Source organism: Tasmannia lanceolata, unplaced genomic scaffold (genome assembly GCF_043159265.1).
Source record: "Tasmannia lanceolata isolate RefF3 unplaced genomic scaffold, GAP_Taslan_0.1 ptg000023l, whole genome shotgun sequence".
Taxonomy (NCBI): domain Eukaryota; kingdom Viridiplantae; phylum Streptophyta; class Magnoliopsida; order Canellales; family Winteraceae; genus Tasmannia; species Tasmannia lanceolata.
The window spans coordinates 11,177,477-11,203,695 of NW_027518700.1; the positions used below are offsets into that span (position 1 = coordinate 11,177,477).

Genomic DNA, 26,219 nt, shown 5'->3' on the forward strand with positions numbered 1-26,219 from the left:
TTTTAAGTTTAATATAGTTTAATATTCAGTTTTAAACTAAAAATAAATTCTAGGGAGTGATAAATCGACCCCCATATATCTTAAATCGACCCCCTTTGTGATAAATCAACCCAGAGAGAAAGACAATGGGGGTCGATTTATCACTTCGCTAAATTCTCAAAATCTAAATTTAATTGGGCATCGATGCAATTTTGAGTACACTAATCAGTTTTGGACTGAATATTTAAAAAAAAAAAAATCAGTCTTGGACTGAAAGTTATTTCTCAAAAGCCAAATACTGTCTGTTCCAAAATCCAATAAATAGGAGGACATTTTCGTAATTTCCTTCATCAAACCCAGCGAATATTTAGAAGCGGATTGCGGCAAAAGAGACAGAAAAACAGGATCACAAACTCCTCCCCTTTAAAAAAAAAACCCAAAAAGCTATGGCGATGCTCAAACCGATCTCTCTCAATTTAGAAACCCTAAACTTCCAAAAGCAATTCAAACCCACTTCAATCTCTAAACCTTCTCAATTTTCATCCTACAATTGCATCTACAACAATCACTCTACTTCTAGATTCTTCTCTGCTTCCAATTCTGAAATTCCCATAGAATCTCTCCGCTCAGTAGAAGATTTCAACCCTAGAATTCCCTTACAAGAAGCCCTAACTCCCCCTAGCTCATGGTACACTGATCCCTCTTTCCTTGCCCTAGAATTCGAGCGCGTGTTCTACCGAGGTTGGCAGGCTGTAGGTACTGACTGTCTTCATCTCACATTAATTTGTGTTTTTTTTTTTCCTCAATTTCTTATAGAAATGCTTAAGCTTTTGGAGTAATTGGTTGTGTTAGGCCCGAAATCGGTTAACAGATATGACAGTGACGTAAGAGCCGAGCTCGAGGGCTCGAGGAGGTGAAATGGAGGTTAGAGTCCTGATTAACTGTGTCCTGCACAGAAGCAAACGAGGTCAGAATGGCCGACCCGGAGTGTACTCCGGACAGACCCTTCGACACTCAAGTCAGTAAGAGCCGGGGTGAAGGGGTGGTTTTTAGAGTGGTGGGTAAGAATTCAATACCCTGATTTATGAGCTTTGGAAGCCTTTTTATAAGGAAAGTTTGGGGTAGGTGGGGAGTTAATGCCCCAAAGCAGGTGTCGACCAGCTATAGGTTCAGGTTCACCTACTCCGAGGGAATTACCAAACTACCCCTGCTGACGTGGGTTCTGCAGTGGGCCCTCCTCTAGCCACGTGTTGGAAGCTAACAGGCTGTCGCGTTTTCGCACCCCATCAGTTGGCCCCCAGTTCTCCAAGTTATTATGGTGACTTGGGGAAATGTGGTAGAGTACATTTCTGATTGGAAGTGGTCGAGGCTTGGCCTGTGGCAGTCCCGAATCTGAAGCAGTCCGGAAATTGAGGCAGTCCGGATTCTGGAGCAGTCCGGAAATGGAGGCAGTCCGGAATCTGGGGCAGTCCGGAAATTGGAGCAGTCCGGATTCTGGGGGCAGTCCGGATTTTGGAGCAGTCCGGCTTCTGGGGCAGTCCGGATTTTGGAGCAGTCCGGATTCTGGGGCAGTTCGGATTCTGGGGCAGTCCGGATTTTGGGGCAGTCCGGATTTTGGAGCAGTCCGGAGTCCGGATTTTGGAGCAGTCCGGATTCTGGGGCAGTTCGGAAATTGAGCCAGTCCGGATTCTGGAGCAGTCCGGCTTCTGGGGCAGTCCGGATTTTTGTCAGTCCGGCTTAAGCCGGACTGCTTTTTGTCGTTTAGCCACCCAGTTCGGCTTGGGCCGGACTGCTTTTTGTCGTTTAGCGAGACGCGTCATATCTAGTCCGGCTTGGGCCGGACTGCTTTTTGTCGTTTAGCCACCCAGTCCGGCTTGGGCCGGACTGCTTTTTGTCGTTTTGCGGAACGTGTCATATCCAGTTCGGCTTGGACCAGACTGATTTTTGTCGTTTAGCGAGACGCGTCATATCCAGTCCGGCTTGGGCCAGACTGCTTTTTTGTCATTTAGCCACCCAGCTTTTTGTCGTTTTGCGGAACGCGTCATATCCAGTCCGGCTTGGGCCGGACTGCTTTTTGTCGTTTTGCGGACGCGTCATATTCAGTCCGGCTTGGGCCGGACTGCTTTTTGTCGTTTTACGACCCAGTCCGGCTTGAGCCGGACTGCTTTTTGTCGTTTTGCGGAACGCGTCATATCCAATCCGGCTTGGGCCGGACTGCTTTTTGTCGTTCTGCGGAACGCGTCATATCCAGTCCGGCTTGGGCCGGACTGCTTTTTGTCGTTTTGCGGAACGCGTCATATCCAGTCCGGCTTGGGCCGGATTGCTTTTTCAGTCCGGCTTGAGCTGGACTGCCTTTCTCCGCACGAGCACTTGTATGACTCCCCTTGGTCTTTTAGAGGTACGCGCGTATTTTCGCTTACGCCCTTGTCTCGAAGTTTGTGCCCGCCATTAATAGAAGACACGCGGCACCACTCGGGCATCCTCGAAACGTGTGCCCTTCATTTAATGCACACCGCCTCAGAGAAATCTATAAAGAGTGGGTTTTACCTTCTCATTTTCACTTTTTACTTCTCCTCCTTCTCCTCCTCTTTTTCTCTTTGTCGGTTCGGCGACGCCCAGTTCGGCGAAGGCCAGTTCGGATCGTGTAGTTTTTGTGAACGGCGGTGGATTCAGGAGCATTCAGTGTGACCGGTAATTTTTCTTGAGCGCGTCTCATTCATTTCTTTTCCTGCTTTCATATCTAGTAGCTCTAGTTCTGAGTCCGGTTTGGGGGAGTCGTCTTCTAGTAGTTCAGGGTCTAGATCGTTGATTAGGACAGAGGATAGGCCTACCTGGTCACCGGCCCCGAAAATGGTGAGTGTGACTGTTATAGGTAGTGATGAGGAGGTGGAGGACGAGGCAATATTGGACTTGAACACCGCTCCGCTTCTGACGGATAGCTATGTCCCACAAGGGGGGAGTGTTGGTAGTGACGCCGGCGAGGCGTCCACAACGTTTCACCCGGGCCGGGCCGTTGAGGTCGTGGCAAGGGCTCGGATGAATGCCAATCCTAAATACAACATACAGGCTCTCAATGAGGAGAACTACCTGGACGAGTCCGCCATGGCAGTGATTAGGGATAAGTACTGCATCCCATCCAGGTTTGGACTGAGGGAGGCGATGGAGGGAGATAGAGCTTGTAATGAAAGCTCCGACATTTGCATATATGACGAGTCACTGAGGGCCGGACTCAGATTTCCTCTGCACCCCTTCTTCGCCTCGGTGCTTCAGCACTACGGGCTGGCCCCGGCCCAGGTGGCGCCGAACTCATGGAGGCTGCTGACGGGGTTTGTATACCTCATTCAGGGTCGGCTTCAGAGGAACTTGTCAGTACCGTTGTTCCGCGCGTGTGCGCAATTGAACAAGCACAAGGGTGGGGGTTGGATTTACATTAGCCAGCGTCCGGAGATAAAAATGATCACTGGCATTCCCTCCTCCATACACCTGTGGAGGAGTAGGTTCTTTTATGTCGAGGACACGGAGTCCAGCGAGCCTTGGCTGGTCCCTTTGAAATGGGAAACCCCGGATACAGTCGGGATGAGTCGCAAGCCGTTCCTTGAGGGTGAAGATGCGAGAACCCTCGCTCTACTTCGGGAGGTGCTGGACCGGGAGGGGCCTGGTGATTGTTCAGACTTCCAAGGGGAAGAGGTTTTGGTTGGGTTGGGCCTTAGTACTGCGACCCGGGCACGTACGTAGATAGCCTCCTTTAAAATTTGTCTTTCCTTTTTTCTTGTCTCCGACTGGTTTTGTTTTTGTCTATCTTTCAGAGATGCAGCAGCAGTCGTTAGTCGATAAGATGAGGAAGGGGGCCTTTGGGACGGTCCGTCAGGGCCAGAAAAGGAACGCCCCGGAGACGGCGAGTCCGGCTCCAACCCAGGACGCGCCGCCCCCACCCAAGGCCAAGAGTTCGGTGAAATTGGTGAGTTCATCCGGCCGGGGCGCAGGGTCTTCGAGGACTGTGGCGACATCTGCTGGCACCCTCCCGCCCCCGGCGAGGTCCGGAGATAACGTTTTTCGGCCAAATTGGGCCGTCCAAAAGACTGATACCGGCCTTGGAGAGAGCCGGGTAGCTGTAGAGATTCAAAGTAAATGTATTCTTGACAAAGACAAGCAACAGGTTCTCCACGAGCCGCCAGCTACGGCCGAAGAGGCCGTATTTTCTTCTCTTTATCAGGTAAGATGGCTGACGAGTACGCTCACTCTTTGTTCGCCTTCTACTTCGTTTACCTGTGTTAACACTTGCTCATCTGTATTTTATAGATCGGAGTGTACTTCAATGATCTTCGGGGGAAGAGTAAGAAATTTTCCGATGCTATAACCAAGTCTAAGGAGGAGAATGGGAAGCTGAAAAAGGATGTGAAGGAGCTGAAGAAGTCCGTCGAAAAATCTGCCGACGAGATCAAGCGGCCGAGAGAGGATTTTGCCGCTCAGCTGGCCGCGCAGAAGGAGGAAGCGACGGAAGCCCTCAACACTCAGAGGGAGAGAGCCCTATCGAGGCAGGCGACGACCGTTCAGGAAAAGGAGGACGAACTCCTTCTTCTATCCAGTGAGGCCTACAAGATAGGGTTTTTTGACTGCCTTGGGCAGGTCAAGGATTCCAATCCGGGCGTTGACCTGTCGAGGATGGTTATAACTGACCCACCGACGCTTACTGGCGAGGAGCCGGCCGCAGCTGACGCACTCTTGCCCCCGGGGGCAGATTCAGCGCGGATGGGGGCAATGGGGCGCCTTGAGTTCTCTTTCTCCCCTTTTTTGGCGATTTCTTGATTCCTTTTTGTAACGGCCCCTTAGAGGCCCAACTCCTTTTTTTTTTTTAACAGCCCGTTGAGGCGTCTCTTTTGTAATGGTCCTCTGAGGCCCCAACATATGAATGGAAAGCAAACTTTTATTGTCTACCTCTTCTATGCTTGTCCGTCTCTAGTTTATACTGCTTGGCCGTATGCTGCGTAGCTATCGCTCTAGGTAGGCGTCATGGACTTAGGTTGGTCCTGACGTGCTATGTTTTTCAGGAGCTTGGGTCTTTGCGTCCGGGCTGGTTCCGGACCAGGAGTGGACTCCCGGTCTTTGCGGAGACGAGCCGTGGCGAACCAAACGTCGAGTACCCTAGTTTTAGTGAACTGGGTTTTGAAGGAGCTTTGGTTTTTGCATCCGGGCTGGTTCCAGACCAGGAGTGGGCTCCCGGTCTTTGTGGAGACGAGCCGTGGCGAACCAAACGTCGAGTACCCTAGTTTTAGTGAACTGGGTTTTGAAGGAGCTTTGGTTTTTGCATCCGGGCTGGTTCCAGACCAGGAGTGGGCTCCCGGTCTTTGTGGAGACGAGCCGTGGCGAACCAAACGTCGAGTACCCTAGTTTTAGTGAACTGGGTTTTGAAGGAGCTTTTCTTTTTGCATCCGGGCTGGTTCCGGACCAGGAGTGGGCTCCCGGTCTTTGCGGAGACGAGCCGTGGCGAACCAAACGTCGAGTACCCTAGTTTCAGTGAACTGGGTTTTGAAGGAGCTTTGGTTTTTGCATCCGGGCTGGTTCCGGACCAGGAGTGGGCTCCCGGTCTTTGCGGAGACGAGCCGTGGCGAACCAAACGTCGAGTACCCTAGTTTCAGTGAACTGGGTTTTCCAATTTGACGGACACGAAGGCACTTGTAAAAAAAAGAAGGTTCTTTCATTCACATTCAGGAGATATTTACAAAGTCTCTTTTTTTTTTGTGCCGGCTGCTTCGCTACTGATGGTATTTGCGAAGGTTCTTTGAGTTCTAGGCATGTGGTAGTAGTTTTTCCTCGAGTGTTTCCAGTCTATAACTTCCCGGGCGAATCACCTCTTTTACTCGGTAAGGCCCCTCCCAGATTGGGGAAAGCTTTCCGGCCTTCTTGGGTTGGGAGATAGCAGCTTTCCTTAAGACCAGATCTCTAACTCGAAACTCCCTAGGGCGTATCTTCGAGTCATGATAGCGAGATACTTTCTGCTTGTAGGCGGCAACTCTTATTCGGGATTCTTCTCTGGCCTCCTCCAATAAGTCAAGATTTGCGCGTAGCCCGTCACCGTTGAGCTGTTCGTTGAAGTTGGAAATTCTAGTGGACGGGGTGCCCACATCGACAGGTATTACCGCCTCTGTTCCGAAGGACAGGTTGAATGGAGACTCGCCCGTTGGTGTGCGCGGGGTGGTGCGATAAGCCCATAGGACATGGTAGAGCTCATCTGGCCATCGACCAACTTTTTCGTCTAGTCTTTTCTTGATCCCTTGCAGTAGGATTCGGTTTGTGACTTCTGTCTGCCCGTTGGTTTGTGGGTGTGCTACGGAGGTGAACCTCTGCTCAATTTTCAGGTCGGAGCAAAACTTCCGAAAGTTTCGGCAGTCGAGCTGTTTGCCGTTATCTGTTATCAAGGCGCGAGGAATCCCGAATCTGCAGACCACTGATTTCCAGAAGAAGTTCTGTACATTCTGCTCGGTGATCTGGGCTAGAGGTTCGGCCTCCACCCATTTGGTAAAATAATCAATGGCCACTACTACGAAGGTGCGCCTTCCGGAGGCTGGTGGAAAGGGGCCCAAGATATCCATCCCCCAAATCGCGAAGGGTAGCGGGCTGATGATTGGAGCCATGGATACAGCAGGCTGATGGATGGTGGGGGAGAACTTTTGGCATCTCTCGCACCTCCTGACCAGGGTTAGGGCATCTTGTCTCAGGGTCGGCCAGTACAGACCTCTCAGCAAAACTTTGATCGCCAGGGCCTTGCCCCCCAGGTGCTCTCCGCAAATACCTTCGTGTGTTTCTTGCAGGGCGTACGCGGCGTCGCTGGGCCGGAGGCACTTTAAGTATGGGAGGGTGTAGGATCTTTTGAACAGGCTCTCGCCATCGAGTGAAAACCGGGCTGCCCTTTGGATCACCTTGCGGGCTTCTTTCTTCGCCTCAGGTAGTTTCCCACTACGCAGGTAGTCGACGATCTCGTCCATCCAGTAAGACTCGTGTTCTACCTCCATGATTTCAGCGGCCCTTCTATCGATACTGGATCTCTGTAGGAACTCCATACATATATTCCCAAGAGTCGTATATCCGGACGCGACTAGCTTAGATAGTACGTCTGCTTTTGTGTTCTCTGCTCTGGGGATTCTGATGACCTCGAAACTTTTGAACTTGGTGGATAATTGTTGGACCAGGGAGAGGTACTTGATCATACGCTCGTCGCGGGCTTCGTACGTTCCCTGGATCTGATTTGTAACCAACTGGGAATCACAGTAGGCTTTCAGCCTTTGGGCCTTGACTTGAACGGCGAGATTCATCCCGGCGAGGAGGGCTTCGTATTCTGCCTCATTATTAGATGCGCGGAATCCGAACCGTAGGGCATAATCTGCGGTGAAGCTGTTTGGTCCGGTGAGAATCAGACCGGCGCCACAGCCACCCCTGTTCGAAGACCCGTCCACGTACACTTCCCAGAGGGGCTCGGCGGCTGATGGATCCTGTTCTGCTGGCGCGGGGACGATTTCTGCCTCAGCCTCATCCGCCGCTCGCTCCTCATGAGTTACCGACTTTTCCATAACTGGGGTTTGAACAATTTCAAATTCGGCAGCCTGTCGGGGGATGGAGCATTCAACTACGAAGTCTGCCAATACCTGAGCCTTGATTGCGGGCCTGGGCATGTAGCGGATGTCAAATTCACTCAGTTCCACGGCCCATTTAACGAGTCGCCCCGAGGTGTCCGGCTTATGGAGAACTTGCCTGAGCGGCTGGTCAGTAAGGACCTTTATCGTGTGAGCTTGAAAATACGGTCTCAACTTCCTAGCCACCATCACCAGCGCGTAAGCCAATTTCTCGACCCGCTGGTACCTTATTTCAGCATCGTGTAAGACCTTGCTAACGTAGTAGACCGGCTTTTGTTGACTGTGATCCTCACGAACTAGGACTGCTGCCAGAGCAAGGGGGCTTATAGATAGATACAAGAGTAGCTCCTCACCAGGCTCAGGCTTTGTCAATAGCGGTGGAGAGGCAAGTATCTTTTTAACTCCTCGAAGGCGGCCTGGCATTCCTCTGTCCAGGGCGCGGTCTTAAATCCTTTGACTGCGTTGAAGAAAGGGAGACACCTCTCCGCAGATTTTGATACGAAGCGCCCCAGCGCGGCTATCATCCCTGTCAGTCGCTGCACTTCTCTGATGGTTTTGGGCGGAGTGAGCTCCACCACGGCCTTAATTTTTTCTGGATTGGCTTCTATGCCTCTTTGGCTAACCATAAACCCCAGAAATTTCCCAGAGCTGACACCGAAGGTGCACTTAGTGGGATTGAGCTTCATCCTGTGCTCCCTCAGAACTTGGAACGTTTCTTCCAGGTCGGAGACATGATCTTGCGTACTCCGGCTTTTGACCAGCATGTCGTCAACGTAGACTTCCATGTTGCGGCCGATCTGAGTCCGAAAGAGTTTGTTTACGAGCCTCTGATATGTGGCCCCGGCGTTTTTCAGGCCAAAGGGCATAACACGGTAGCAGTAGGTCCCCTGGTCTGTTACAAAGGAGGTCTTCGGGATATCTGACTTATACATTCTGATCTGGTTATATCCGGAGAAGGCGTCCATGAAGCTCAGTAACTCGTGACCTGCAGTGGCGTCGATGAGCTGATCGATCTTTGGGAGTGGGTAGCTGTCCTTGGGACAGGCTTTATTCAGATCAGTGAAGTCGACGCAGGTTCTCCATTTCCCATTTGCCTTTTTTACCAGGACTACGTTTGCCAACCAGTCCGGGTATTGGATCTCTCGAATGAAGTCGGCTTTCAGGAGCCTCTCCACTTCTTCTTTGATCGCCCGCTGCCTCTCGAGGGCGAAGTGTTCTTTTCTGCTTTACTGGCCTGCAGGTTGGGTCAACACCTAGCCTGTGCGTACTGACCTCCGGATTAATACCGGGCATGTCTGCGGAGGTCCATGCAAAGACATCTGCGTTGTTCTGAAGAAATTGGGTGAGGCTGCGCCGGGTGCCGTCGTCTAGAGAGGAGCCGATCTTAACGACCTTTTCATCATCATCTCTGCACAGGGGGATGGAGATAAGGTCTTTTGCGGGTTGAGTTCCCTGAGCTTCGCTCCTCATATCGAGTAGCTCAATCGGAAATGACTCTGTCGCGTTTTTGCCTTTCAGTGCCATTGCATAACACTCCCTAGACTGCGGCTGGTCTCCCCTTACTTCTCCAACGCCGTTGGGCGTAATAAACTTCATCTTCTGGTGATAAGCAGATGCGACGGCGCGGATCTGGTTCTGGCCCGACCGTCCTAAAATAACGTTATAGACCGAAGTGGCCCGCACTACTAGGAAGTTGACCATGGCGAAGGCTTAGCAGGGTGATTCTCCGACGAGGACAGGGAGTTCGATCTGTCCCTCAACCTTGACTACCTCTCCCGAGAAGCCGAAGAGATCTGAGTTTGCCGGCCTTAGGCGGTCGTCACCTATCATCATCCTTTCGAAGGCGTGGTAGTACAGGATGTCGGCTGAACTCCCATTGTCTACCAGGATTTTCTTCAACTCCCAGTTCGCGACGAGCATGGTTAGGACTAGGGCGTCGTCATGTGGTAATATCAAGCCGTCGAGGTCTGCATCAGAGAAGGAGATCTCATTCTCCGTCTTCATCTTCTTGTCGCATGCGTGCACGGTATTGACTCGGCGTGCGTAAGCTTTTCGCGCAGCGGATGAGGTGCCACCAGCTGCCGGACCGCCCATGATTGTGCCGATGACTCCCCTTGGCTGGGAGCGGGGTACTTCTGGTTGTGGACTAGGCGGTGGAGGAGATTGTCTTCGGGCTGGGGGCGGTTGAGACTGCCGAGGACTCCGGCCCTGGGGACCTCTCTCCTTGGGCTTGTTCCTGTGGGTGTCACCTCGGACATACTTTTTCAAATAGCCCCGGCTGATCAATTGCTCGATCTCCTCCTTCAGTTGCCAGCAGTCGTCCGTGTCGTGGCCGTGGTCCCTGTGGAAACGGCAGTATTTTGACTTGTCTCTCCTGTTCCCCTTGGAGATCATTGGGGTTGGCCACTTTATGAACTCCTCTCTGCTGATAGCAGCTAGTATGTGCCTTCGGGATGTGTTGAGAGGGGTGAAGTTTTCCTCCCTTCTTTGGGGGGACTTGTCTCTTCTGACAACCTTGTCATCCCTACGCGGCTTAGCAGGGTGCTTGTCTCGGTTCATATCATCAGAGGCCCTCCTCCGATTCGAGTCCAGAGCTGCCAAAGTCTCTTCTACCGAAATATATTCCTCCGCCCCAGCCATTAGGTCCGCTAGGGAGAGTGGATTCCGGCGGGCCACTGCTCGGCGGAAATCATTAGATCTAGCACCTGCGAGAAGTGCGTTTGTAGCGGCCGAGGGGTCCAGATTTGGCACTTGAAGCGCCTCCCTGTTGAATCGGCTGACGAAGTCTTTGAGAGGTTCATTATCCTCCTGCCGCAAGGCCATTAAGGATGCTGTTGTTTTCCTTGGCCTGCGGCTGCTCATGAAGTGGCGGACCAAGTCTTCCCCGAAGTCATCGAAGCTGCTGATGGAGTTCGGTCTGATCCTTGAGTACCAGTCCCTTGCTGCACCTGTCAGGGTCGTCGGGAATGCTCTGCAAAGGAAGCCATCTGACGCACCGTGGAGGAGCATCATTGTTCGGAACGTCTCCAAGTGGTCCACGGGGTCAGTGGTCCCATCATACTGCGGAATAGTTGGCATTTTAAATCCCCTGGGTGCTGGGGCGGCCATGACGTCGTCGGTGAATGGCGTTCTGCTCGTGAACGCCCTAGAAACAGGCCGGCTTTGATCTTTAGCCAGCTCTTCGATTCTGTAGTCCATCTCTTCTATTTTCCGCAGCACCGGGTCAACTCTACGGTCTGGGGACCTGTTTCTTTCCGCAAATGGGCTCGCCGCGGAGCCGGAGTGGCTTTCCGGACTTCTACGACGGGACCGGGATTTTGCTTGTGGCACGCGCTCTTCATGAGCTCGGTGCCTTTGCGGTGAGCGAGACCGCGACCTTCGACGGTGGTGCGGCTCTGTCTGTGCGTGCCTGGCCGCGGGGTGACGGACTTGTCTGGTGGGGTGGTGAGTTCGGTCCTCACCATGGCGCGACGACTCTCCCCTGTGGATATCTGGCCTCTCAGGGACAAGTCGTGGAGCTTCCGGAGGAGGTTGGGGGGGCGCCTGGAGTAACTGCTGGTACTGCCCAACGAGAGCTGTCATTTGCCGAAAGAGGGCTTGAACTTGCTCTGGAGTGGGCATGGGGTTGAGGTGTTCCGAACGAGGCTGGCTCTGTTCGGCCGTAGCAGAAGCTGCCACCACCAGCGAGGCGAGTCGCTCACTCCGAGTCCTGCCGGGTAGCATGGCTCGGGTAGTCCGTGCGGTTGGCACCCGCGCACTCTTGCGCCCTGCCATTTTTGTAAAGTGATTGGAACAACCTTTAGTTCTGGGGTCCCACGGATGGCGCCAATCTGTTAGGCCCGAAATCGGTTAACAAATATGACAGTGACGTAAGAGCCGAGCTGGAGGGCTCGAGGAGGTGAAATGGAGGTTAGAGTCCTGATTAACTGTGTCCTGCACAGAAGCAAACGAGGTCAGAATGGCCGACCCGGAGTGTACTCCGGACAGACCCTTCGACACTCAAGTCAGTAAGAGCTGGGGTGAAGGGGTGGTTTTTAGAGTGGTGGGTAAGAATTCAATACCTTGATTTATGAGCTTTGGAAGCCTTTTTATAAGGAAAGTTTGGGGTAGGTGGGGAGTTAATGCCCCAAAGCAGGTGTCGACCAGCTATAGGTTCAGGTTCACCTACTCCGAGGGAATTACCAAACTACCCCTGCTGACGTGGGTTCTGCAGTGGGCCCTCCTCTAGCCACGTGTTGGAAGCTAACAGGCTGCCGCGTTTTCGCACCCCATCAGGTTGTTTGATAGTTTAATTGTTAGATGTGATTGAAAGTCTGAAGAATATATTGATCCCTTGCTTTGAATATTTGAAAAGAAAATTACAACCAGCACACAGAAGCTAATTACAAAGTTCAATTCCAAAAATACAAGTTAATCCCCCATAAAAACAAGAGACAATGGGCTTATATAAGTTTCTCTACAATGAGACATGGCCTAACTGCCCTCTTTGATGCTAAATGACTAAAATGACATGAACAACTTGTAAATAACAAATTACAACTAATAAGGCTAAAAGACACAAACGGACTAACCAAAATGAGTAAGCTAACATGACTAATGAGACAAACATAAAAGTCCTATGCTATTGAGCATGTCTAGGCCAGTGTAAAGACTCCAAGGGGATGCTCCTGCATCACTTTTTTTTTTTTTGGATGGCAACAAATTTCATTATAAAGGACCGAGATGGTCAGTTACAGAGAGAGAGAGAGAGAGAGAGAGAGAGAGAGAGAGAGAGAGAGAGAGAAGGCGAAGCAACAACCAAAAACCTAAGAAAAAATAAAGGCGGTAAATAATAAAAAAACTCCAAATTTTCCTTCTCAACCCCTCTCCTCGCAAGTCCATTGGCTCCCCATTAGCAAAATGGTGCACATGCCTGAAGGCAATAGAGGAATATCAGACCCAATCTTGAATCTCGTAAAAAAATCTAGCAAATCTCCATGGATACGGATGAAGGCCCTTAAGCCATCGAATCACATTTAATGAATCCCTTTCAACCACTACCTTATCAAGGCTATTTTTATCTAGCAACTTTAAGTCTTGATGCACCGCCCTAATCTCCGCTTCATTGGCATCTGCAACACCAATGGGATCCGCAAAGGCCAACTCATCTCCCCACTATCATTTCTTAGGACACCCGCACTCCAGCGGGGCTGGGGTTCCCCAAACTAGACCCATCAAAATTAAACTTCAAAAATCCCAGATCCGGAGGCTCCCACACCTCTACAACATTTGGCTTCACCTCCATGCTACGACATACTTGCCGCCACCCATACCATGAGTCATAGGCAGACACATCTAAAACATGGAGGGCTTTTTTGATGCTCCTGCATTACATTAATTTGTGATTTCTCTCGATTTCTTGTAGAATGTGGCAATGGTAGTTGAAACAACTGACATAAATCATATGTTTCTTAATTGCGAGATATGATTGAAAGTCAGAAGAATATATTGATCTCTTGGTTATAATATTTGGAAAAAAATTACAAGAATATTTATTTTGGTTAGAAAGTAAATGATAAAACGTTTGGAATTGATGAATTTGATACTGTTGCTGAAAGTATTATGCAATGATATTCATTTCGAAGTGGGATTGAATGACTGTTATATTGGTGGTAAAGTGTAGAAACAAGTTATCATTAAAAAAAAAGTGTAGTAACAAGTTGCTAAATTTTGTGCGGAGAATCTTTGATAATGCTTCCATTCAAAAAGAAAAGAAAAGAATCTTTGATAATGCTACTGTGGATCTGATGAAAAACCTAATAAAGAAAGTTCAAGCTTTTGGGATATTCTTGGAGCAGGGAATCTTCTTATGCCTTACAAAATTGTCTCTGCACAAAAAGGAAAAGAAGGGGTGGAGTAAAGAATATTGGAATGAGAGAGATTGCTATGTACATCGATGGGAGGTAATGGGTGTATTTCCCCTGGTTTTTGTTACCTTTTGGTACATGTGCTAAATGAAGGCTAGAAATGCTTACAGAATTCCCACAAAGAGGTACACAGTTGTTTGAATCAAATGAGTGCTACAAACATCTTTGATACAATACACCTTACATCTACTTTGTTTTATACAGACATGGCTTTGATTTAGATTGCATTTTTTCATTACTAACCAAGTATACATGATAGATTATTTATTCCATTTTTTTATGTTAAAATTTCAGTTATAGAGCTGATATCAGCCGTATAGCCGTAGGGTCAAGATATGTCTTGCTGAACTTTCCAGTTATAGAGCTGATGTCAGCCGTATAGCCGTATGGTTTACTCTTCAGGAAATGATTGAGGGAGGTGAAACTATGGGTTTTTCCGTGTTTCTCTTTTACCACAAATAAGAACTTTGGGAAGGAGATCTATGAATTACAAATGGACCAACATAATTGTTGGGGTTCCACGCAAAAGCAAAATAGTCCCACATCGGTAAAGTGAGATGGATGGGGATGGGTTATAAGGGAATGGGCACCCTCCCTCTAATAGCCAGCTTTTAGGGGTGAGTTCTACCCGGTTAAATTCCCTACAAATGGTATCAGAGCTCAGGGCGTGGTAACCCCGGTTTGCCTCCGAGGGCGGGAATGTCCCTCAGGGAAGATATTAGAAACCCCGGTGTAGGATCTCGTGGTTCCCACGTTGCCACCGCGTGGAGGGGTGAGATTGTCCACGTTGCTTCCGCGTGGAGGGGGAGATTGTTGGGGTTCCATGCAAAAGCAAAATAGTCCCACATCGGTAAAGTGAGATGGATGGGGATTGGCTATAAGGGAATGGGAACCCTCCCTCTAACAGCTAGCTTTTAGGGGTGAGTTTTACCCGGTTAAATTCCCTACAATAATGAGTCACTGACTGATTACTAATGAGTTATATCTAACAAGTACAAAAATAATGCCCATCTACTGAATACAAGACCGATTTGCGTTTTCATGTCCAACTTAAAATGTTATTTCTTGATTGGTTTATATATAGTATTTGCTTTTGATACAATGTTCAATATTGTTTCGCCATTTAATATTCATCATGATATTTACTCGTCCCTTTTTATGCTAATCTGCCATTCTGCAAAGAATAGCTCTTAAGCATCTTACTGATTTCAACAACGTCAATGTTTTCCATTTATTAACTTCCAGGCTTTATTGAACAAATCAAGAATCCTCATGACTTCTTCACCGGAAGGTACTTATCTCTTTATGGATTATCGATGTGCTTGTGGAATGTATTAATTGGTGTGCCTATGTATTTGTATGCATGTTTGTGCTTCTATAATCAACTTCTTAGTTCACATGTTTAGGTGGAGGAAAACATGGATAAATGTACCACAAAAAAAGTCTATATAGGCATGTGGAATAGATGCTTCTCTTAATTTTAGCACACCAATAAACACACAATATATTTTATTTTATATGAGAAGAGGCGACACGTGCCAGGTTGGAGTAAAAAGAGGTAGGGGCAAACAGAAAACAACTTGGGTAGAAACAGTGAGGAAAGACTTGATAGCTAGGAACATAACAGAGAACATGACCTTGGATAAGATAGAATGGAAGAAAATGATCCACGTACATGAACCCAACTACAGCCAGGATTAGAGCCGAGCCGGGTAGATTCCTTTCACCTTCATGAAATTTTTCTAAAGGATTCATTTAGCTGCCCCAACTAGTTTGGGACAAAGGCTTTGTTGAGTTGAGTATTGCATACTGTTGCGGAGGTATTATAATCCTTTCCTGTGAGATGCATACTAGTTTTTTTTTTTGCCGGGGGGGGGGGGGGGTTGTGGGGAGGAGGGGGGATGGTAGAGATGATGCGTACTTGTTTGGGGACAGAATGGTAGAGTGTATATGTACATATTTTTTTTTTGAAATGGAAAAAAAAATATGTACATATTTGTAGACACCCTCATTTTGCTACACTTTAACCAACAATAACTTAATATATTGATCCATGGAATTTCACTGGTAAATTATGCATCCTCACATTCCTTAAAACCAAAATGATAAAGAGATGTACCTGGTAAGATGATTAGATCCGAAAAATTGAAAAAATACCCTGATTGGTGACTTTAGAGTATTAAATCCATAAAAGAGTCCATCTATCATGGATTTATATGTTTTAGGTCATTATGTTTCGATCTGACTTTATGGATCTTCAATCAGGACAAAATAAGCTAGGATCACTTCACAGCCCGGGACCTGATTCCATTCCGAGACCCGATTTTCGTAAATCGTTAGATCAAGGGCAGATCTTGACCTGGGTGTCTTTCCTTACCAAGAATTTGTGATCATTTAGTCAAAATAAGATCGATCAAGGTTAATCTCAAATTCAGATTAAACATTGTGTCACTTAATTGAGCAAAAACCCAGTGAAAAATCACGGATCAAGGCATGATGAATGAGAACCGTCGAAATTATTCCATTAAATCATCGATAACAAAACTTTTTAAAGTCTTAATTGGTGTTGATGTCATGGTTTAATAGTTTTAGCCGTTGATCCAAAATTGATCGAATCGGTTGGTTCATTTGGATCGCCGATTTGCTCAATCTTTGGAAAAACGATATGCCGAGGAAGATCGACGGCTCTCATTCATCAAAATTTTGAAATTAATATTTCTATGGCAATATTGGGCTTCAACGAAAGAGGAAAAATCAACGATTCCAAAGCTGAAAAAATCATTGAAAACAGACACCAAAATCTCCCGAAAATTCGCATTTTCTACATTTTTTATTCCCATTTCTCTCCTTTATACACGTTTTCCCATGCATGGGAAAACGTGCCCTTGCTGACATCATCCATATTCTTATAGAAATTGGGAGGATTTTGGAGATTTTGTGAAAATATGTTGCAAATTGGAAGAGACATGTGTTGAAAGCTCATTAGTTCAAAGCATTGCCCAAAATTGAAAATGACACTTGTCCTCATCCTATTGGGAGAAATTATTACTAGAAGTTCATCATATCTCTCCATATGGGACGTTTCCTTTTGCTCTCTAATTGTTTCTAAGTTGAAAGATTTTGTGGGGACAAGTGGCATCATCATAAACCTTGAAGTTGTTTCCCAATTTTTATGAGTAATCCTAGCCTCACAAATCCTTTCTAATTTTTCAATGCTCACGCCCAATTTGGATGTATGTGTGGTTATCAAAGGAAGTTGCCCAAAATAAAAGAGGAACATTCTACTCTTTTTATCATCCCACCATTGCCTTTATTTCCAAAAATTGATCCTTTCAATCACAACCCTTGATTTTCCTCTCCTCCTAACTTAGTAACCTTGCTCACCCATTCTCCTATAAATACCCCTTCATTGCTCCATCCAGAAAAGAAAAGGGAAGAGGATTTTCAGCCTTCCCTCTCTTTCAAATTCGTTCCCCCGTCCCTCTCTTTTAGTTCTAGCAAAGCCGCTCAATTTTCAACCCACCTTCTCTCAAATTCGTTCAGGCCTCTTCTCCTTTGGTTGCGGCATTTCGTATCAAAAGCAAGGAATCACGAGGAATCATCATCATCATTTGGGGCAAGGATCGACACCAAACAACGGAGACGTAGGCCAAAATTCACTTGTTATTCTAAATTGGATTCAAATTTGATTTCTTCTATTTCTCTTTTATTTTTCTCTCAATTGGCTTCTCTTGATTCAATGCCTCAAAACCTCCATCTCAACCAAACTCTACCCAAACCAACTCAACCCATTCCATGACTCGACCCAACTTACAACCTAATCCTACCACCTAAACCTTTAGCCCAAACCACCATTTTAACCCAACCCAATATCTCTAACCCGATTCACCTAACCCCAGCCTGACTCAACCTGAGTCAAATCAAAAGGGAATGGAAGAGATGAAGAATGGTGTGAGGGAATGAGAAAGATGGAGAAAGGTGCGACTGAACTTGAGAGTGCCAAGTTGCCTACGTACCCCGTGGTGGGGATCAAGCCACACGTAGTTCCATTGGAGGAGGTTGGATCTTGAGAATGGAATAGATGGTAGGATTAGTACTTGAACTTGTACTTTGGATCAGAAGCTTAGATTTGGGATTGGAACTTGGAATTGGGCTTCAAAGAATTGGACAAAGAGTCTCCCATATTCGAGGAAATGGATTTGAGGGTTCAATGGATGAGCTTAGGAAATTTGGCAAAGTGAATGGGGATTGGGCTGACTCGGGCATCAAACCGGGCTGACTCAGGCCGACTCGGATTAACTTGGGTTCGAACCGGGCTGACTCGGGTTAACTTGGGCTGAGCCCGGACCGACTTGGGTTGGCTTGGCTGACTCGAGGTGACTCGGGTTGAGTCCGGGTTGGCTTGGGTTGGATCGGGTTGAGTCTGGGTCAAGGCTGAATCGGGTGGGTCCGCTTGAATTGGACTGAGTGGGTCCGGTTAACTTGGGTTAAACTAATTCGATAGTTTGTGTCAGACCAGGTAGGTCCGGCGGGGTTGAGTCGAATTAGGTTGGCTTCAGGATAGTGTTGTTGGGGTGTATGATGTGGTAAAATAAGTAGGGTTGTTTTGGATAGGAAGCCTACTGATGGGGGTACCGGATTAGGCCAAATCAGATTTGGAGAAATGACCTGGACATGGATATGGGGCCAAATCAGATTTGGAGAAATGACCTGGACATGGATATGGATGTATGGCATGGTTGGTTTGGGGATGATGACATTAAAGGAGATATAGGTGGTATATGGACAGTTGATTCTATGGGGATGGGATATAGCTATTGGGGTCGGATGAGGTATTTGGAAATGGGATGGGGGTTTAGTCTTGTAATAATATGGGCTTAATGGGATGGAACATCGTGTTGCTGGAATAAAGTAAGGTGAGCAAGGTACTCGGATGATCCAGGGAAATGGCTATGAGATTAAGCTCGGGTTGTAGGATTGGGTTGATTTGGCTCGGGTTAGTGCGGGTTGGGTCCGAGTTGACTCGGGTTTGCTCGGATTGACTCAAGTTGGCTCGGGTTAGGCTGACTCGGGTCGAACCGGATTAGGTCCGGGTTGCGAGTCTGAGTTGGATTGGGCTGAACCAGGTTGGGGTCGGGTTGCGGGTCCGAGTTGGGTTGGGTTGAACCGGGTTGACTCGGGTTAGCTTGGGTTGGACCCGAGTTAAATTGGGCTGGGGCAATGGGTTAGATTTGATGTATTGGGTTTACTCAGGTTGGATCAAGTGGGTCCGAGTTTTGTGGCTCGCTAGGACCAAGAGGGTATAAGGGTGAGTCAGGGGTGGAGTCAAGGGTTGACTCGGGGTGAGAGGAAGGTAACAGGGGCGCAACCTGAGTTGGGTTGGGCCGAGGTCTACGGGTGCAACCCGAGTTGGGTTGGGTCAAGCTTAGGGGTGCAACCCGAGTTGGGTTGGGTCAAGCCTACGGCTGTGACCCGAATTCGATTGGGTCAAGCCTAGGGGTGCAACCCGAGTTGGGTTGGGTCAAGCCTAGGGGTGCAACCCGAGTTGGGTCCAAGGCCTATGTGGTATGGTTAAAGTTGAATAGGAATGGTTCATGTGAGAAATCTCATGCGTACATCACATGGTGTTTGAGATGAATCTTATCATCCATGTGTATGCACTGTACACATAATCAATTATCTAAAGCATGGCATGTATTGATGTACATAGAATGTATAATTCATGGGTACTCATTGATGTGTACAGCATATACAAGCATGGATGTGTAAGCAATGAGATTTCTTAAGTTCGATTCAACTTATTGAGTTGGGATATGACTAGGCTCGGTTAGGATGGTAACAGTGCACATATGCACGAGGATGCACATAATGATCTTGTATACAAAGGGACCATGGATTTGATTTGAGTTCATGGATATTCACCTTACATATAAGAATCACATAGAGGGCACACAGTGCAAGGGTTCGGGTAGTGAGGTTAAAAGTGTTAGACCCAGTCGGGGTGCGGCTCGGGTTGAGCCTGGTTGGGGTGCGGCTTTAGGGGTACGGCTTAGGGGCGCGGGTTGGGCTGTAGGTTAGGGGACGGGTTGCGGGGTTCGCCTTGGGGTTGGGTCGCGGGTTGATTTGATTTGACTCAGGTTGAGTCAGGCTGGGGTTAGGTGAATCGGGTTAGAGATATTGGGTTGGGTTAAAATGGTGGTTTGGGCTAAAGGTTTAGGTGGTAGGATCAGGTTGTAAGTTGGGTCGAGTCATGGAATGGGTTGAGTTGGTTTGGGTAGAGTTTGGTTGAGATGGAGGTTTTGAGGCATTGAATCAAGAGAAGCCAATTGAGAGAAAAATAAAAGAGAAATAGAAGAAATCAAATTTGAATCCAATTTAGAATAACAAGTGAATTTTGGCCTACGTCTCCGTTGTTTGGTGTCGATCCTTGCCCCAAATGATGATGATGATTCCTCGTGATTCCTTGCTTTTGATACGAAATGCCGCAACCAAAGGAGAAGAGGCCTGAACGAATTTGAGAGAAGGTGGGTTGAAAATTGAGCGGCTTTGCTAGAACTAAAAGAGAGGGACGGGGGAACGAATTTGAAAGAGAGGGAAGGCTGAAAATCCTCTTCCCTTTTCTTTTCTGGATGGAGCAATGAAGGGGTATTTATAGGAGAATGGGTGAGCAAGGTTACTAAGTTAGGAGGAGAGGAAAATCAAGGGTTGTGATTGAAAGGATCAATTTTTGGAAATAAAGGCAATGGTGGGATGATAAAAAGAGTAGAATGTTCCTCTTTTATTTTGGGCAACTTCCTTTGATAACCACACATACATCCAAATTGGGCGTGAGCATTGAAAAATTAGAAAGGATTTGTGAGGCTAGGATTACTCATAAAAATTGGGAAACAACTTCAAGGTTTATGATGATGCCACTTGTCCCCACAAAATCTTTCAACCTAGAAACAATTAGAGAGCAAAAGGAAACGTCCCATATGGAGAGATATGATGAACTTCTAGTAATAATTTCTTCCAATAGGATGAGGACAAGTGTCATTTTCAATTTTGGGCAATGCTTTGAACTAATGAGCTTTCAACACATGTCTCTTCCAATTTGCAACATATTTTCACAAAATCTCCAAAATCCTCCCAATTTCTATAAGAATATGGATGATGTCAGCAAGGTGGGAAAACGTGTATAAAGGAGAGAAAATGGGAATAGAAAATGTAGAAAATGCGAATTTTTGGGAGATTTTGGTGTCTGTTTTCAATGATTTTTTCGCCTTTGGAATCCTTGATTTTTCCTCTTTCGTTGAAGCCCAATATTGCCTTAGAAATATTGATTTCAAAATTTTGATGAATGAGAGCCGTCGATCTTCCTCGGCATATCGTTTTTCCAAAGATTGAGCAAATCGGCGATCCAAATGAACCAACCGATTCGATCAATTTTGGATCAACGGCTAAAACTATTAAACCATGACATCAACACCAATTAAGACTTTAAAAAGTTTTGTTATCGATGATTTAATGGAATAATTTCGACGGTTCTCATTCATCATGCCTTGATCCGTGATTTTTCACTGGGTTTTTGCTCAATTAAGTGACACAATGTTTAATCTGAATTTGAGATTAACCTTGATCGATCTTATTTTGACTAAATGATCACAAATTCTTGGTAAGGAAAGACACCCAGGTCAAGATCTGCCCTTGATCTAACGATTTACGAAAATCGGGTCTCGGAATGGAATCAGGTCCCGGGCTGTGAAGTGATCCTAGCTTATTTTGTCCTGATTGAAGATCCGTAAAGTCAGATCGAAACATAATGACCTAAAACATATAAATCCATGATAGATGGACTCTTTTATGGATTTAATACTCTAAAGTCACCAATCAGGGTATTTTTTCAATTTTTCGGATCTAATCATCTTACCAGGTACATCTCTTTATCATTTTGGTTTTCAGGGAATGTGAGGATGCATAATTTACCAATGAAATTCCATGGATCAATATATTAAGTTATTGTTGGTTAAAGTGTAGCAAAATGAGGGTGTCTACAATATTTTAAATTTAGATTTTGTTCTTGTAGTTCATTTTTGCTGCCTTTTTTATAATATTTTAACAAACCAACTTGATGTTGGTCGTATAATTGAGATTCTTGGGTTCTGCTTGATAGAAGGTTACTTAATTTTGAAAGATTTAAGAATGTTAAAAGACTAAAAACAACTTCTTGAGATTAGTTAAAGTCCAGAGATGTTTTATATCACGTAATTTCTATTTAGTATGTTATTTTAGTTTTATTAGCAAGATTTTATTCTTCCCATTAAAAAAATATATTCTCCCCACCAAACTTCAGAGCTAGTTTCTTTTTTCATTTTAAATACCTTTATTCAGAATTTCTTATAACTGCCGTAAAAATGTGTTATTACTGTAGTTAAACGTTTTCAATAAACATGTTTATAATCAGGGCTAAATAATATCTATTAGTCATAGGTAGCATTGAGAGGGAGATATACACTCACAAAAGCTAAGATAAAGGTAAGAAATAGAAACTTTCAAAATCTTTTTAGACAAAAACAGTAGCATCTAATTACAAAATGCAAACGTCACACCAGAAAATGTGAATATATAACTGACCAGAACTGCAAGTCCCTGGAAGTGTAGGTTTACTTGTAATGAGTGTTAAGGGCCATCAAAGTCTCCCAATGAAGTATATCTACCCACCTCATCAGGTCAAACTGGCCATCTTTGCTATGTTCGAAAGCATATTTCTCATCCATGTACTTTCCTTAAACCTACGCACCCATTTGTGAATTCCTCATCTGATTCATCCGCTGTGATACTTGTCTCGCTAGTTGTTGGTGGGTGAACAGTTGCTCCGGCTCGGCTTGTCTTATAGTTTTATACATTTGATTATATTCTAGAACGTAAGCCATTCCAAAAGGAAATGTGAGTCGTAAAAAATTCCTTAGTTGCCACTTCACCATTTTCTCCATATTTTTTCTGGTTTCTCAATTACCTCTGAAAAGTAGCAGATGTAGGTGTTTGCACTCTACGTTCTCATTTGTGGGGGCAAACACATGACTGGAAGGTTTGCTAGTTAGCGTGTGTATTGGATTTCTGATATGTATTGGAATTGGACACCTCAAAATCTGATATATTATGTTGCATTGTCTGAGATAAATATTGACTCTGATGATATGGTACGCCTTTACTTTGTTCTGTATTGTCTAACTGGAAAGCTGAGACGTACCAGCCTATATATCTTGGTATTGGCAGATACTTTAAACCACTTCATTGCACCTTCTAGTGTTTGTTTATGGGGCTTCATGCCTCCCTCGTTGTCCTGCTGCTGTTTTGTATATAATACCCATCCTTAGGTAATATGCTATTAAATTTCGTACAAACCTGACTTGGACCTACATCCAACTATCCGAGTCCTTCTAGTTAGCATTGGAGAAAAAAAGAACCTGAAGATCGCCATAGATAGAGAGCAAGTCAGTGCTTGATATGTAACGACCCACTCGAGGATTTTATTTTCTCCATTCAATTACTTGAGATATTCTAGATAGGTTTTAATTTATCTTTTCAGATGGGATTTATTTCCATTTTGTGGTATTTATTATCCCTAGATGTGTGGCTGTCCACATCACCTAGGGCCCACACATCACCAAGGTGTTAAATTTCGACCGAAATTTTGGGTTTCGATGGAGAACGAAACCGAAATCGGTAAACCCGAAACCTTACAAAATTTTAACATTATTTAATATTCTCGGGTGAAATTTAGGACAAGATAAATTTTCAATTTATTGGTTTCGTCTGATTTTGCCTGAAATTTTGAAATTTGGGCCGAAATTTTGGTTTCGGTGAGGACCGAAACGCATTCCGAAACCAAAATCTAAAACCTTCACTAATTCAAAATACAATATTTTTATTAAGTGCGGCCAACTATTTTTAGGAAGCACGAGCATACTATTTTTAGTAAGTGAAGACTTACTAAAAATAGTATGTGTTGAGAAAATCCGCCTGGCAAAACGATCCGATCGTGCACAAATTAAACGGAAAAGTAAAAGTAACAAACAAGCCACTAGATGAACACCAAGATTTTACGTGGTTCGGCCAAACCTACCCCATGGGCAAGAAACACGATCTTCCACTATGAGAAAAACAAAATACAAGGATTACAATGGATTAATCAGAAACCCAGAAACCCGCAACCCTTTCCTTGCTTCTCAACCCAAAACCGTACAAGAGAGTAACCCAAGAGAAAACCCCAAGAGAAAACCTAAGAGAAAATCCCATGAAGAAAAACCCCTTCTCTCTCCCTTTCTCTCTTTCTCTCTCCTTTCTTCTCCTTTCTCTCTCCTACCTCAAGCAAGAGAAAACTTACTCTTCTTTTGCCGTCCCTTGTGCAGCCGACACACAAAGGCTTCCTGAATTTTGCCACACCAACCCTCTTGCTGCATAAGGCATTTATACATTAGGTTTTCTAAAGAAAACCCAAAAATCCAAAACCGGCAGTTTCTATTTCTGCCTTTGCCTTCCCACTCGGGCTGTGGAAATAAGACAACTTTCCCAACAGTATGAACCTCCCCTCAGCCCACATTTCTCCTATTTCCCCGCCTCCCTCCTCCTTTTCTCTTCTTCTTTCTCTCTTTCCTCTCCCTTTCCCCTCTTCTTTTCTCCCTGCTGACCTGCGAACAGCAGGTTGCTGTCCGACACTCCCAATCTGTTACAGTAGATAACTTCCCTACTCCCTCCTCCATCCTCCTTTGGTCTTTCCCATTTTTTCCCTGACTGTTGGCGTCCGCTCTCTGCACTTTTTGGTGCAGCCAACAGTCCATCCAGCTCCTTTAGTCTATCTTTATCTACCGACTGCTAATCTTGCTGATTACAGTCAATTTATCCCCTCCTTTTTTCACCCCCTTCTATTCTTAGGTCTCCTTTCCTACCTGAGATTCCCTGCTGATTATAGGGGCCGTTCCATCTATTTCTTACCTCCCTCTCCATCTATTGCAGTTTTCTACCACCTACTTGTTTATTGCTGCTGCGACTGTCCACATGTATATTTCACCATGCTTTCATCCTTTGGTATACGATCGACATGATTGGGGCAGCCCTTGTTCAGATCGTGGTTCCTGCTATTTCTCTTCCTCTTGGGCCTCCTTCATCATGGGATTTGAGGCTAATGCGTACACTATCGGATGAGACCAGTCCTATTTTATTTCAGCTGCCTTCTTGATTATATTTTGCTGTCTTCACCCTTCTGGTCAACTATCCTTTCACCCATCTTTTGACTTGAAATTACCTTACCCTAGTTAAGTGTTTGTGATTTTCTGTATTTTTAGATCGTGGACAGACATTTAAGACTTTTCTGCTCTTATTTATAAATCTGATATCATTTGATGTGAGATTATTGTTGCATACTTTGCCTGGAATTAATTAAGTTTGTTGATGACTAATCTATAAGGGCTTAAGGCTAACACGTGTGCAATTAATCATAGTTTTAAATTTCCACCGAAACCGACACGAAATGACCGAAATGTTTTCATTTCCGTCCCCACCGAAACCAAAACCGAAATGACCGAAATGCATAAACCAAAATCGTAAGTTTAATAGTCGTATGATATATTAGATATATTATATAATTAAATTTATACGAACTGAATGTAAAATGTGTTGTATGCATTATTTATAAATATTTGTATGAATTACATGTGAAATTTCGCAGGTACCAAATTGTTTGACATGCGCGACAGTGCATATCATTAGGTGTTTGAAGTCATTAAACCATTATGGATGGTTGTCTTCTGCTTATATGATGATTTCTAAGTGTGTATTTGTGCTTATTCTAGCTTTCCCTTAAGTTTCATCTTGACATTCTATCATTTGCATATGTTTTCATACATTTTCTTGATTTTACAGGATTTCCATCGAAACTGAAATGTTTCCATTTCCATGGTGTCCGAAACCGAAACCGAAACCAAAATTTAAAACCTTGCTAAGTTTGTTGATGACTAATCTTTAAGGCTAACACATGTGTTCACACCCTAGTTAAGATTTGATCAAGTTTCTGAACTTAAATCTGATTTGGGGTTGATAGGATTGAATTTAATTGAACCTTAGACACTTTGAGCTCCAATGTTCTCCGAAAAGGACCCGCAAACCTTAGGTTTGCATCAAAGTGGTACCACAATATAGGTTCGTATCAAATTGGTATTAGAGCATAGGTTCGCACCGGTGCTATATGTTACTCTTGACATATACACATTCTTGAGGATGGGGCAGTAACCCTTAAAGTTAACCAATAGCAAAGGTTATGCTTGGATGAGTAACAAATCCCACCAACTCTTGAAAGCTGAGTGGGTTGGAAACATACCATCCTTGGTTTGTTAGCTGAGAATATTATTCTTAACTTGCAACCGCAATGCAATTTAGCAAGCAAAATTCCCACTGGAATTGGTACTGTGCTTCATACTTGTATCCAACAATGTCTCTAGCCTTTGGAGAGCTCTGCCAGATGATTATATAACAGCCTAGACGTGAACTTTCTGCTTTAGAATTTTAACATAATGAATCATGTGTTTTTTAGTTCATTTTAATTTGTCTAGAATACTCATTTCTTCATAATTCAATGCAGCTTAAATAGAGTAACAATCATATGTTTCAAGTGTAAGCTCAGCCCAAAACAAAACAAAGCGCATATCTCAATATTGACAAAAGGAGAGCA

General features: G+C 45.5%; 1 protein-coding gene across 4 annotated transcripts in view; it reads left to right on the forward strand.

Moving 5' to 3' along the window:
• The first annotated feature begins 366 nt into the window (after positions 1 to 366).
• LOC143856077 (choline monooxygenase, putative (CMO-like)) overlaps positions 367 to 26,219 on the forward strand; it is a 53,251-nt gene continuing 27,398 nt past the window's right edge. For 3 of the 4 annotated variants that reach the window (XM_077366123.1, XM_077366124.1, XM_077366125.1), the window contains exons 1-2: positions 367 to 735; positions 14,759 to 14,804. In XM_077366123.1, coding sequence (XP_077222238.1) covers positions 426 to 735; positions 14,759 to 14,804 — 356 coding nt within the window. In that variant the 5' untranslated portion in view covers positions 367 to 425. Of the gene's footprint in view, positions 736 to 3,785; positions 4,193 to 4,278; positions 4,982 to 14,758; positions 14,805 to 26,219 lie in introns of those variants that run through there. The other variant, XM_077366126.1, reaches the window with a different exon arrangement.